The 12,935-nt window shown below is 40.6% G+C and overlaps 1 protein-coding gene and 1 long non-coding RNA gene across 6 annotated transcripts in view; one reads left to right on the top strand and one right to left on the bottom strand.

The window, feature by feature from the left end:
- The window catches only part of LOC107052129, a 110,555-nt gene extending 99,991 nt beyond the window's left edge, over positions 1-10,564 (top strand). For both annotated transcript variants that reach the window (XR_006931123.1, XR_005862809.1), the window contains 2 exons: positions 2,466-2,631; positions 10,435-10,564. This is a non-coding gene — a long non-coding RNA (uncharacterized LOC107052129). The remainder of the gene's footprint in view (positions 1-2,465; positions 2,632-10,434) is intronic.
- The window catches only part of ALDH1A2 (aldehyde dehydrogenase 1 family member A2), a 55,440-nt gene that overhangs the window by 27,479 nt on the left and 15,026 nt on the right, over positions 1-12,935 (bottom strand). For 3 of the 4 annotated variants that reach the window (NM_001397808.1, XM_046898910.1, NM_204995.3), the window contains exons 2-4: positions 2,858-2,962; positions 2,464-2,604; positions 755-884 (exon numbers count right to left, since the gene is read on the bottom strand). In NM_001397808.1, the coding sequence (NP_001384737.1) occupies positions 755-884; positions 2,464-2,538 (205 nt within the window). In that variant the 5' untranslated portion in view covers positions 2,539-2,604; positions 2,858-2,962. Of the gene's footprint in view, positions 1-754; positions 885-2,463; positions 2,605-2,857; positions 2,963-9,100; positions 9,813-12,935 lie in introns of those variants that run through there. The other variant, XM_046898911.1, reaches the window with a different exon arrangement.

Raw genomic sequence — 12,935 nt, 5'->3', positions numbered from 1 at the left:
CAGTTGGCACAGCTAGACCAGACTGCAAATGAATTTCTTTGCATCAGAAAATTCAGCCTGTATTTGTTAAACAGCTGGGAGTGAGGAACAGGAGGAAGAGACTTGTTGAGCAAAAGTAACAGTGAGGATTTTTTCTTATCTTTTTACCAAAAAAGAAAAAAAAAAAGAAAACCAGAATAAATTTCTTAGCAGTCAAGAAGATTACACTCATACATAAAACATAAAAGTCATCCTACTGCATGGTGTGAGGAAGTATATATAACAAAATATGAGTGTACAGCTCTCTATAGTAACGTTGCAAACTCTTCTCAAAGTATAAATGAATTTGGATCCAGTGCTAGTCTCAAGTAAAATGACTTGCACCAGCAGTAATAAGAAATATATCAGCTAGATAGATAGGTAAGCAAGTTGTTTCTTAAACAGGCAGCTGACTGCATATTTTCACGTCAGTATATTTTCATGTCATTTGTGTGACAGTATTTCAATGTAGAGGATACTAAGCCACCTCCTTCTCATACTGATATATGCCAAAGAAACAAAACATTATTTTGCATGTGCATGTAGAGCAGAACAACAGCATGAGATCTACTCCAGCCCTCTCTAACTTTTAAACATCTGCTTCAGCCCTGATAAAACCAATGTTAACTTAGCCAGGAAAAAGAAGTTCTTTTCTGCTTTTCATAAAGCTGTGATCTGTTAATGCATTTGGCCATCAGAAAGTTTAGGTGTACAACAATACCATAATCTCCCTTACCTACAGGTATGGTCATTCCATGGATTTTGTCTGCCCAACCAGCGTAATACCTCAGGGTTTTTATGACTCCTTGAAGATCTACATAGAAGGCTTGCAGGAATGGTTTGCCACTGTTCAGTGATTCCATAGTCTAGAGGACAAGAAAAAGTTGATATATAAACAGAGTAGCATTTTTAGACTATTGTCTTCAGTATTCACTGTCCAACAGTTCTTCAGTCATGACAGAAAGATTTTAATGAAGACCAACCAGTCACTCTAGCATAATCTTAATCCAGGCAGTTCAGAACAACTACATGATTCCCTTTTTTACTTCCTTTTTTGTGATTGTGAACAAAAAGGCTTTTTCCTTAAGTACAAAACAAGAGGTTCCTTCTGGAGCATTCTGGGATTACAATGATTTTTAAGCATGTGTCTCTGTCTGTATCTTTCTGTCCTGTGTGTTTGTGTGTGTGTATCCACATGCATGTGCATGACTGCATTTTGGACCTAATAGCCACTGTGTTTGGTCCAGATATAGAAATGCTAAATTGTTTTAATCAGGAGCAAAGATAAAAATGCCTGTCAAACTAGGTTCTGTTATGTTAATGATAACAGCTGAGAAGGGGCTCCTTGTAACCCTGTATAAATGATCTGAATCCATAAAGAGAAGAATGGACATATCCTTCTGTATAATTGATGTGAATATAAAAATTTCTCTGTATGGCTGCCAGGACTCCTGCTGAGGTCTGAGATATCTATAATGTACAGCCAGTTTATTTATTACCATCCAATAAACAAACTCTCCTCTAGGGAAGCTCATAAATTAACAGCCTAATGTGCTTATTTTTAAGTTAATATTCCTATTTTTAAAAGTATCTTATAAGCTATCCTCTTAGGGTTTCCTAAGATCATTTAGCAAAAAGAATCCAATAAAATGTCCTAAGATCTGGCGTGGCTTAACTGATTCAATGGCTGTCTAAAAGAAATCATTAAGAATGGGCAAAGTACGCCCATGTGTAACACACCAACCATCAAATGAATTTCTATAGAGAAGAATAGAGGCCTAATTCTGCACTGACTTACATCCCTACAAGCAATTAATGGCATTGCCTGTGGTGCAGTTCAGTAAGGAACTTGGCTCTGGAAATAGAAATCAAATGACAGGCAGAGTAAAGTTGATTTGCTGTGCACTTCCTTCTCCCTGTGGCGATTTTACAGTATACACTGGTGGTAAGATGATTTAAATGTTGACAAAGCTGGAATTAAGATGTTCAGCAGCTTAGTTCAAAGTACTTGACATGCGGAAAATAACATTAACAATGCCACCGTTTACGTGGCTTCACATGTGAGCTGAACAGTGCAATACTCAGAATTTCTTACCAGTTCACTGACAGTAAGAATTCTGCCTGCTATTTCACTAATATCTGCACAATCACTTTACTCTTCTGTTTGTTATTTTAGGAAAGCCACAAGTGTACGTATTAGGTGTATGTATGTGTGCGTATCCATGCACACACATTCATTTCTCTCAGGTTTAATCTAAAGCTCTCAGTTGAAAGACTGTTACTGGTTTTTATGAGCTTTGGATCAGCTCTTGAGTCAGTAGTCTTAAACATCAAGCTAATTCTAGTTTTTGAATATTATTCATGTTAGCACATTTACTAATTAATTTACTTTCAGAATGCAGACTGAACAGGTGATTTGATTGTTGATTTTCACGTGCTACTTACAGCAAGAACTGCCCTGTCTCTTTCAACCAAGTCTGCCAGTTTATCCAAAAGTTGGCCTCTTTCCGATGCATCCATTCTCCTCCAAACTGAACCCAGAGAAAAAGCAAGGCGAGCTGCTCTCACTGCCTTGTCCGTGTCAACCTATCAAGAAAGAAGAAATAAATAAGGGTAAGTAATATTACTACGGTTAAGAAATTTGCTGTGCAGCAATCTCTTAGTCACGTAATGGCTTTTGGAACTGGGATTAATAACTGTCCAACAGTGGTATTCTGGATCCATTCCTTTATTTGTACATACGTACATATAAAAACACAGGAACGTATCTATCTATATATATACATGATGTATTTATACATATATACCAGTTCATGTACCAGTTCATGGGATGCATTACCTTGTCTGCTTCCTGGATCTCACAGATCTGCTCTCCTGTTGCTGGATTGTATACTGGGAATACTCTCCCGCTTTCAGAATTTTGCCACTCATTATTGATAAAAATCTAGGAAAGGGAAGAATAATCATCAGTACCTCCGTATAATCAGTGAAGTATACAACAGCAAAACCCAGGAAAGGATGTGCAGATTCTGCTATAAGAAAAAAACTGAAGTTTCTTTATGCCTGTGAAAATTACAGATTTCAAGAGCTCAGCCTCATCCCGAGCCCCATCTTTTTGTGTTCTGTGGCAGTGTCACTGCAGAAGCAACACTACACTCTACAGAACTTTTGGCTGATGTTGAAATTTGATACAAGCACTGTAACAAATAAACTAAAGAAATAAGTGCTGGTATTAGAGAAAAAGCCTTGAAACTGCTGGAGCCAAGACAAGGGTTTGGAGTAATCATTCAGTACCCATCTCAGTAAGTAAACATTTGGTCATTGATACAATCCAGTCAAGGCTGAATAATCTCAAACATCACAGTTCTTCAATACACAGTCAGTTGATTATGGCTACAGGGACGCCTTGCAGCACAGAATTAATGTGTATCTGCTTGGAACAATAGAAATTGTCCAATTCTCTCCGTGCTGACATTTTAATTGTCATGGGCAAACCAAATGTGAATTTTAATGGTGCTGACAACAGCTGTCCTGGGAGAGGTAATGAATTAAAGTAGATTTTTACTAGTAGCTCAGATATGCACATTAAGTTTTCTACTGAATTATTTTCAAGAACAGGATGCAATTATTTATTAGCAAATATGAAATAAGTCACTCTAGGAAAATGACCAGGAGAAAGGTTTTCCTGGTATTCAGACTCTTTCTGTCCTTGAAATCTTTCTAAGACAAAGAAAAAAATGTATTCAGAGTCCAAGCACCAAGTGAGTTCCTTGTATTTCAGGTTTCCATGTTGTTTTATTGTATTCATGAAATACAGCTTTAAATGCTGAAGGGGAAGTCCTGCCCTCATTGAAACCAGTGGGAATTTTACCACTAACAAAAATGCAGTCAATATGAAAAGCTGCGACATCAAAGGGTATAAAGAGTCTGTAAATGAAAAGATGACGGTGAGAACGGCACACTCCTATTTGCACATGAGAGCACAGATATATTTGTAGAGTTATCAGACGTGAACTTGCTCATCCTATTCCCCAAGCCAAATGGAAGCCATGTAGTTGTGTTCTCAGCAGGGCTCGTTGCAATGCTCAGGCTCAGTGCCACCCTAACGGCACTGACACTGCTGCTGCTTCAGAGCTGACTCCCTGGCTGAGTCTGGCTGACTCAGGACACAGCAGAAGCAGCCTGTGCCTGCCTCGAAAAGCCCTTGGAGATAGAACAACTGTGCAATGAAACCAACAACGATGTGGTTTTGCTTTAATGGATGTGTTTCCATTGTGCTTCCTTATCTGTGCTTCTCGCTTCAGCCATTTTGCTGTACGCCCTTCAATCCATTTCAGTCCATCTTCTCTTTAGTCCACCCTCTCGCCCCCTAACACACACTTTTTTTAAAGGCTATTTAACCCAGGACCTGCTGCACTGTTTCCCATCTGTTGCTAACTTCATACTCTGTATTTCCCTCAAACCTGTTCACGTCCCTGAACTGTAAGCTCCTCAGACTGTAGGCACTGCCTTCCTGCTCAGTGATTACAGTGCTTTTCAAACTGAGCTTGCAGACTCTGTTAAGACATTTTGGAGCTAACCCAGCCAAAATAAGGTAAGCAAAGAGATGCTGGTACCATCTGTGGTACTAACACCAGAAGTCAAAAATCCTCTGGTGTATCACAATCACTTTTTAGGCTGTGTAAGCAAAAAAAAGAAACTTGGATCTATGACCTGCGTGGAAGAAGGATTGTTATTAGGCATGCTTCCCACCATGCTCGCTGGCATTAACTTTCCATGTGAGGTGGGGGGAGTGCCCTGAGGAGGGAGGGGAAGGGAGAGGAGCTGCAGCTTCAGGAGCAGATGGCCAAAGATGCAAAAATGTTTGCTTAAGGTTACAGAACATACATAAACACTTCAGTTTCTCATGTGGTCTCTGTCTTGAAAGAATAAAACAGGTTGAGCAAAACAACTTAAGTGGACACAACTGCAGTTTAGTACTTTTCCCTTACAGAAGTGGTCTGTTCTTTCTTAAAGAGATTTTAAAAATGTTAACTACGTTCTGCTGAGAGGAGCACCTATCAACAGTTTTGCCTGTACGCAGAACATGATCGTGTTCTTAAAATAAGAAACAGTGCCTTGGAATTACAGAAGAGTTTTGCAGTGCGCGTTGACTGGGACTACAAGGTGTATTTTACTGAATGCTCCATCTATCTCACAGATTTAGAAAAAGAATAATTATGGCAAATATTTCAGATAAGACATGGGAATGATCTATTTGGTATAAAGTTAGAGTTGAAGGCAAGAGAAATCGCTACTGTTAATGGTTAATGTTAGTTTCTTCCTGTTCCACTTTCTATAAACAAGGTATTGCCTATACAAGCTCATTACTGTAAACTGAGCACATTTAAATTGGCAGTAAAATCAGAGTATTTACTCTAGTGCACACATAAAGTACCTAGTCCCGTGTTTTGGAATGGTTTCAAGTCTTGAAATCCAGCAGCTGGCGGCTTTACAAGCAAAACCTTACACTTAAATAATTCATTTCTGAAAGTTTTAGGTGTTCTGTGTCAGGTAGTACCATTCCATAGATATTCCTACCACTAAGACTTGGATTCTTTTGCAATAAATTTGCATTCACGGGGGCTTTTATAACTCTTCCAGCAGTACTGACACCAACGGCTGTTGATTAAACATATATATCCTGTACATTTAATCTGACTTTCATTATGGCCACTTCGTAAAAACGCCATGAAATGGACAAGCGATGACACATTGCAAGAACAAGGAATCCCTGCAAAGCCTCAAATTGTTTTTTTTTTTTTTCTCTCCCTTATTTATAGTGACCGTGGTAAAGGCTAACTCTAAATCAGGTAGAATATTTGACAGCAAATGTTCCTATCTATGGATTATATATAACCCATCCTAAACACCAGATGAAAAAGGGATAACCCTAGAAAAAAGAAGGGCTTGCTTCCATGTAAATCATGCTACAAATTGGACAACACCCAGTGAGTTCATTGTTCAACCTCAATTGCGAAGGCTACTCACATTTACTATTCCCCTGGAATCAATGTTAATTAAGGCTGACTGGGGCTATAAATCAGCCTTTGGTTTTTACAACTTAATTCAGCATTAAGCATATATATGTAAATAAAAGGTAACTGATTAACCACTTCAGTTTTCCAGGAGTTACTGAGGTAATCTGTTTTTGTTTGAGTCCTAGTGTTACCTTTTGTGGTTTGCAGCAGGGAAAAGAGAAAGCCCACGGTGTGTCATGTATGTGCTCTGCAGTACTGTGTCTGGTTAAACACCCGGCCCTGCATGCCCTGGGCTCTGTGCGCTTGGAGTGTCGGCCTTCGCACGAGATCCTGAAGGTCTCTTGGTAATTTCTGTTCTTTTCCAAAATGAGATGCACCTCCTTCCTGGTACTGACATCAGCCGTATAGACACACACTCTCCCGAGACGTTTTACTATCTAGAACTCTGAAAGATAACAGTCCCACCATGTAGTTGCTAGTTTCACATTCTGCCCGTGGTTAATTATGTGCAGCCACTGTAGATTTCCTTGAGAGATGCGTATGACTAACGATGGAAGCATCCTGGGCCATCGCACACGGCATGTGACTGTTCACAGCCTCTGAGATACTGTAGTGTACAAAGCTGAATACAAAGGAAAAGAACATTCAAAGTAATCATGTAGAATTCCAAATTAATTTGAGGCTCTGCTGACACGTAGTTGGAAGGAAATGATACACCACACTTTGGATAAGTGCTGCTGTTAAGAAGCACGGTGCATTGAGCTCAGTAGCACTGTCGTATGCTCATCAGTTTTGAAATCAGGCCAAGACTAAATGTTTTCAGCATAAAGCAAAGCACGTTAGGCTTTGCAAATAAACAATTACAGTATCGTGTATAAGTACCATCTGTCCCGGTTGGCTTACTAATAGTTAGCAACTTAATGTTTGTTATCAAACCGTGCAGGTAAATCATTATGAAAATACAAGGGATAAGCATTCAGAGAGATACTGATGTCTACAACACAAGGCTGAACAATATGCTCTGCAACGCAGTGGTAACAAAGCTTAGAGCAGGCAGAAAATAGACAGGATTTTATGTTTTCAGCACTATTTACCACTAAGCAAGTACAAAACAAGTATTATTTGGCTGTCTGTGGAAGTGTAAAATTAATTCAAATTCAGCACAGCAGCTGAACGAGATTTGTTTTTTTGGCACTATCAATTCCCTCTTATGGTCACCCTGCAGCTAGTTCTGGATTTGGAAAGGGGGACCAATTTTTCAGTTCCCCGGGGATTCGCTGCCTCTCTTTTTTGTATCATCTTCTCTAAAAACAGGCAGGAAAAAAAGCAATTTGGGATACATCAAGTCAGAAGAGCAATCAACACAGGTGGCAACAATGTAACTTTTCATTTCCTTTCTTGAAAACGTTCTCAAATGATGTGTGAGTGAAAGGACGATCTGCATTCTTAATTCACTATTGCTTCGTGATGATGTCAGCAGACACTCTTCAGGCTCCCCAGCTGTATAAGTAAGAGATTCGGGCAGCGGACAGACAGTGGCCTGGCTTCCAGCTCTTTGGAGGTGGAATTATTTTCCCATGGATTTAATAAACAATGTTTTTTACTGTTGCAGCTCCAGAAATGTTTTTTAGTACAGGAAGAGGATTTTAACATCCAAATAATAATGGCTTCCCACAGGAGATACGGTTCTGGATGAATGGAGGAATGAATGGGAATATCCTAACTCAATTGATTTAGTAGCTGGTTATAGTCTCATTCCATCAAAGATCTTTTTTTCATATGTGGCTTTCTCCTTGGAGAGCCTTTGACGTTAAATCTGCGAGGATGGGGGAGGGGGCATGAGATGCCAAAGTACTTTATAAGAAAATCACAGCTGTTCGGCCCTCAGCATCTTCTCGTAGCTGGAGGCATTAAGAAATACAGAATGGCTTTGTGTGTGCGTGTGTGATGGGGAGGGGGACACAACCATTTCAGAAGCATGCAAAAAATCCAGCAGCATCATTTCCCTTGGTAAATAGTTCATAACATCACAGATATCGGGCACCTGTGCCTCAGTCTGGTCAGGAAATTTCATATCCTTTCCCATCACAGCAATTTCATTTCCTCTCCTTTGGAAACATTTCAGAGTCCTAACGATTAGTACGACTGTAACAGAACCAAATAGAAGGGACTGCCAATCAGAGGTGCAGCTTGTTTGTTTTCTCAGGCTTTGTTTTCCTTCACTTTTATGGCTGTCTCAATACAACAAATCTCTTACTTTCTAGCAGAGCATTTTGTCAGGCACTCTTGGGATCGACTGGAAACCAGCAGCTGGCTTCAGAATCAGCAAAAACTTGCTTTTATAAACAGGCGTTAGGAAAGCAAAAGCCAGCCCCAGCAGATCCCCCGATGGCCGGTCAGCAACTGATCGGCAGCACTGCTGTTTTCCAGAGAGGGACTGTTCAGGTGAACAGTAAGAGTGCAATGCTTTTTGCTGGGCAGCTCACCAATCTGAACAGTGGGCACAGCCTCCCGCATGTTCTCAGTGCTGAATCCTGCTTCTCAGGGCAGTCGGCACAGGAGCCTTTTGCTCAGCAGTGCCAATGACTGCACCACTTTCAGACAGTGCTGCTCCATCAATCAAGGCTGTCCATCTGGCTTGAGCACACAACCACAAATGGTTATCATGTTGTTCATTACAGTTACCACAGAGCAGTATTACTCCTGCAGAAGTGACACAAATTTTGGTTCTTGTAACGAGATGCTGTTCATATGTGGAGGAATTACCATTATCACAGTGAACTACACATAAATAAAAGTGAACTTGGCACTAAATTTAATTATCACAAGCAATCTCCTGTGGATGTAAGTATCAGCTACTGGAGGTTCAATCCTATCTCCATTAATCAACAGGAAAACTACAACTGGTTGCAGGGGGAACTGGATTGAGCCCCAGCTGATAGAAAAGTTACGGCAACAGCATGCAGAGACACAATGGCACGTGGAGACCGAGCTGTTCCACTGGAGGCCGGGCACCCACAGCCAACCCTGCAAAGGCCGGATGAAAACAGAACATGTCTTACTTTTCTTCTTTGGCTGCTTCTTTGCTGACATTCTCATTTGCCCTGGCTCTCACTGCTCCCAACCAGACCTAAAAATGCTTTCCTAAAAATAAATAATTAAAAAAAAAAAATTGAGAAAGAAGAGCTCTTTTCTCAGGCTGCATGCATTGTTTTGTTTGCTCTAACTCACTCGTACCCCAGAGCAGGAGGATGATGCTATAGCCTCTAGACATGGCCTGTTATAAATGGAGGTTTCCTTCATAAACTCGAGCTGGAATTTCACTTAAGATATCTAGAGTCTAAAATCTGGAGCGTGCTGGAGAATTTTAAACCTTACAAACATACGACAGCAAGAGGATCAGTAAAGCAGAAATAGACAGGAACAAAAAAAAAGAGTGAATGAGGCTGCTCTGGTTTCCCTGTCCGTGCAGCAGCATGTCTAAATCTGGCAGAATTATGTTTGTTCAGCCTCAGTTCTGTACGGGGGTACCTGACTGGGTGAGAAGAGTTGGATGTTCAGGTTCTCTGGAGATAACGTCCAAGTAGCAATGCCTGAGCCAAGCCTACTGAAGTCACACATGGTCCTTGGCATCAGTGGAGTTTGGATCAGGAGCCAAGTATTTAAAATAGGTGACTACATCAAGCCCTTGGTGACGTGTAAATGGAATCAGGCTTCAGCAGGGCAGACAGAAAGCTGGAGGATTTAACGATGGCTCTGTGGGAGCTCAGGCTCTCTCCAGACCCTATGGCACTGGAGGAAAGGGAGGTGTTCCCAAGGGATGCACACACACAGGTGTGCTCAGTCAGCCCATCAGTGCCTTTCTCTCCGTTGATGGGCCCACTAATCAGACGTGTAGTTTACCTGCTTCAAGATAAATACATGATCCTCCCTGAGCCACTCACAGCGAGTATATGTTTTGGGAATGGTATATTAGGAAATGGGCTCGAGTGGGAGGAGAAACCTGGGGAAACACAGGTTCCCTGTGCAGCAAATGGAACCAGAGAAAGGCTGCTGTGAAAGTGAAATGTAACATTATTTTTTCTTCCCCCACCCCGGGTCCCAAATCCCTCACACCAAATGTTTGCCCTGCCTATCTCTCTGTGTTAATTAGTCTTCTGTCTTTCTGGGAGTTGAGTCTGTTCTTTTGCAAATGGCAGCACATCAGACAGGGAAACCTGTCATGTTTATTTTCTAAGCTGTAGGGGGCACCCGTTTGAAAAAAATCCCTGCTTATCTCAACTTTCCTGTTTGTATGATTTTGAATTAGGAAGTTTGAGTAATTAGTTGAGGGGATTAAATAAGTCCCTACAACACGCAGTAACATGCTCACTTTGCTTTTTTCCCTTCCCCACAGGTATGTCCTGCACAAAATCCAGCCTGCCAGACAGCAACGGTACCTTCTCCTATTTTGGCTTCTCACTGTGCCACATGCTGATGTAGCATCCATTATTTCAATTTAGTCTCATTAAAGGGATTACTTCGCATCTGGTTGTTCAAGAAAATTAATCTAAAAAGAAGAAAGTTCAGATTGTATTTTCCGTTGAACTAAAGCCACCACAAACACCTCATTCATCTTCAACCCGTGGAAAAAAGCCCTCTACTTATAGCACATGAAGACTATACAGTATTTTCTACTTTTCAAGGAGACTTCAACGTAATTCCTACTTTTTCAGGTTAATGAAGAATTTCTGTGCTGTTAGTGGCAAAGTATAGAAGCAGCAACACTTTTCCTGCAGCTCACGTAACATTTCATGTATTCCTGTGCAACAGCCTGCAAGCTTCCCTCATCCTTTCACTTTTTGCTGGAGAAGAACATTTACTGTTTTGTCCTGCACTGCATTCAAAAACATTCTTTTCTGAAGATGGGATGCCCCCAAAATTAAGTATGCTCCAGATTTCCACTGATAACAACGATAAAGCGATCACTGAATGACCTGGGCAAGGATGGCAGTGGTTTTTATGGGCTGTGATCCTTGATGGCATTTACTGCAACTTGAAAATGAAATAATGAAACATTTCTAAAAAGTCCATTAAATCAGGAGAGAAGGGGAGGGTGTCTTTGTTTACAGAATCAATTATTGAGCTGTCAGTGGGCTTTAATGAAGTTGTGGCTATTAAGAACTTGATCCTGGAAACTTCCACAAGTGCTCATTTAAGACTGTGGGAATGAGGAGGGGTTTGTACAAACAAGGTTATATTAGTCTGTAGGTTCCCTGTGTTTTGCATCAGCTGCGCTTTGCTGGTCTCATGCACTCCTTTTGCACAACATAAAACAGGGCAATCTTCCTATTTGTACGCAGGATACATATTCTTCCATTTAAAAGAATGCAGCAGATTATTTATAGGCAACTGTTTGCTGTTTTAAATGCTCATCACCAAAGAACACTCACAGATTAGCTATGCTGTGTAAATATATTCTCCTCCCAGAATTAAAGACGCAGTAGGCAACACACAAAAAAATACACTAGGCAAATATATTCTGACTTAAAAGCTCCATTTGAGAAAATTACCTTACACGTGAGAAATTGCTGGAATGTCAACTTCATTTGCAGTGGCCCCTTATGGCCTGATCACCCTCCCTGGCACGATAAATCACTGGCAAGATCCTTACCTTAACACGTTTGATCTCAGCTCAGCAAGACTTGGTTTTGATGTGAAGAACTCCAGATCTGTTAGGTCAGAGACAAATAGCAGAGCCACTGACCTGCAAAGTGCTAACTCTATATTAGACCCAAGTGAGCAGCAATAAGCTCCTGGAAGGTCTGCCTTCGCTTCTACTTTTTATTTTGAGTATCTCCAAAAACTGCACTTAAGAAGGCTTTGCTAAATGATGCCAGTGATGTTTCCTTTCATGTCATTATGCACAAAAACAAAATCCACCGAAGCCAAACAAACAAACAAGCAGGCAGTATGAGAAGCACTATTTGTATAAACTCAGAGCTACCTGCACAACAGGGCTACGTGACATCAAACTCAGTATTTATCATTTTCTGATTTGGTTTACATAAATGATTTGCACTGGCCCTTTTCTACCTGGACCGTGCTTACTAAGAGGCATCATAAACAACAGTTTTCATCAGTACACTTCTTAAGGTGACTCCAAGTGCCTGTATGTGCGTGTCTTTACACACAACTTCCAATTACTCCTAAATAAAAGTAAGCGTGTGCTCAAGTCTGAACATTCACAAAGAGCACACAGTGCTCAGTTTGCAGCCTTGGTTTGAAGCTATTCCTTATTATCCTGGTTAAACAGTCACTTATCTCTAGGATAGTAAGCAGGAGTGTTAGTCTACCAGAAAATTGGATGTTCTTAATGGGCTTTTGGGGGAGAATAGCTTTGCATCATCAGCATTAAGTTAAATCACATTAAGTACCTACTTACAACATAGGGATTACCACTTATGACATCTTTGGTGAAAGCCTTTAAAACAAATTGTGTTTGTTAGAAGAAGCTGTGAGATAACAATTCCCAGAAGTCTGATTTATAAACCTTTTTGCTCTTCAAGAAGATGCAAAGGAACACTGCACCTCTTCTCTTATGCAGTAGTGCAATGAAATCTCTCAGGCTGTAAATTCTTTTCAGTAAAGGGGCTTGAAAAATCTTGATTTATTTACTTGAAGATACTCCTCTGGAGAGAAGAGCCCTTTAGCAAGATTCCCTGACCTCAGAGTTCCATTCTGATTTCTCTTCTGGCTTTTTCTGCTGGTTGGCCACTGACTTATAGAAAACTGGAAAAGGCCATTATACTTTTTATTATGCATAAGGCTGATTGGGGAGAACTGGGCTTAAGCTGTCAAAGTGTCCTGCTGTGCTTGGATACCTGACAAATTTACACCCTGAAGTACACTGTAGTG

Source organism: Gallus gallus, chromosome 10, assembly GCF_016699485.2.
Source record: "Gallus gallus isolate bGalGal1 chromosome 10, bGalGal1.mat.broiler.GRCg7b, whole genome shotgun sequence".
Taxonomy (NCBI): Eukaryota; Metazoa; Chordata; class Aves; order Galliformes; family Phasianidae; genus Gallus; species Gallus gallus.
This window is presented reverse-complemented; position numbering and strand designations above follow the sequence as displayed.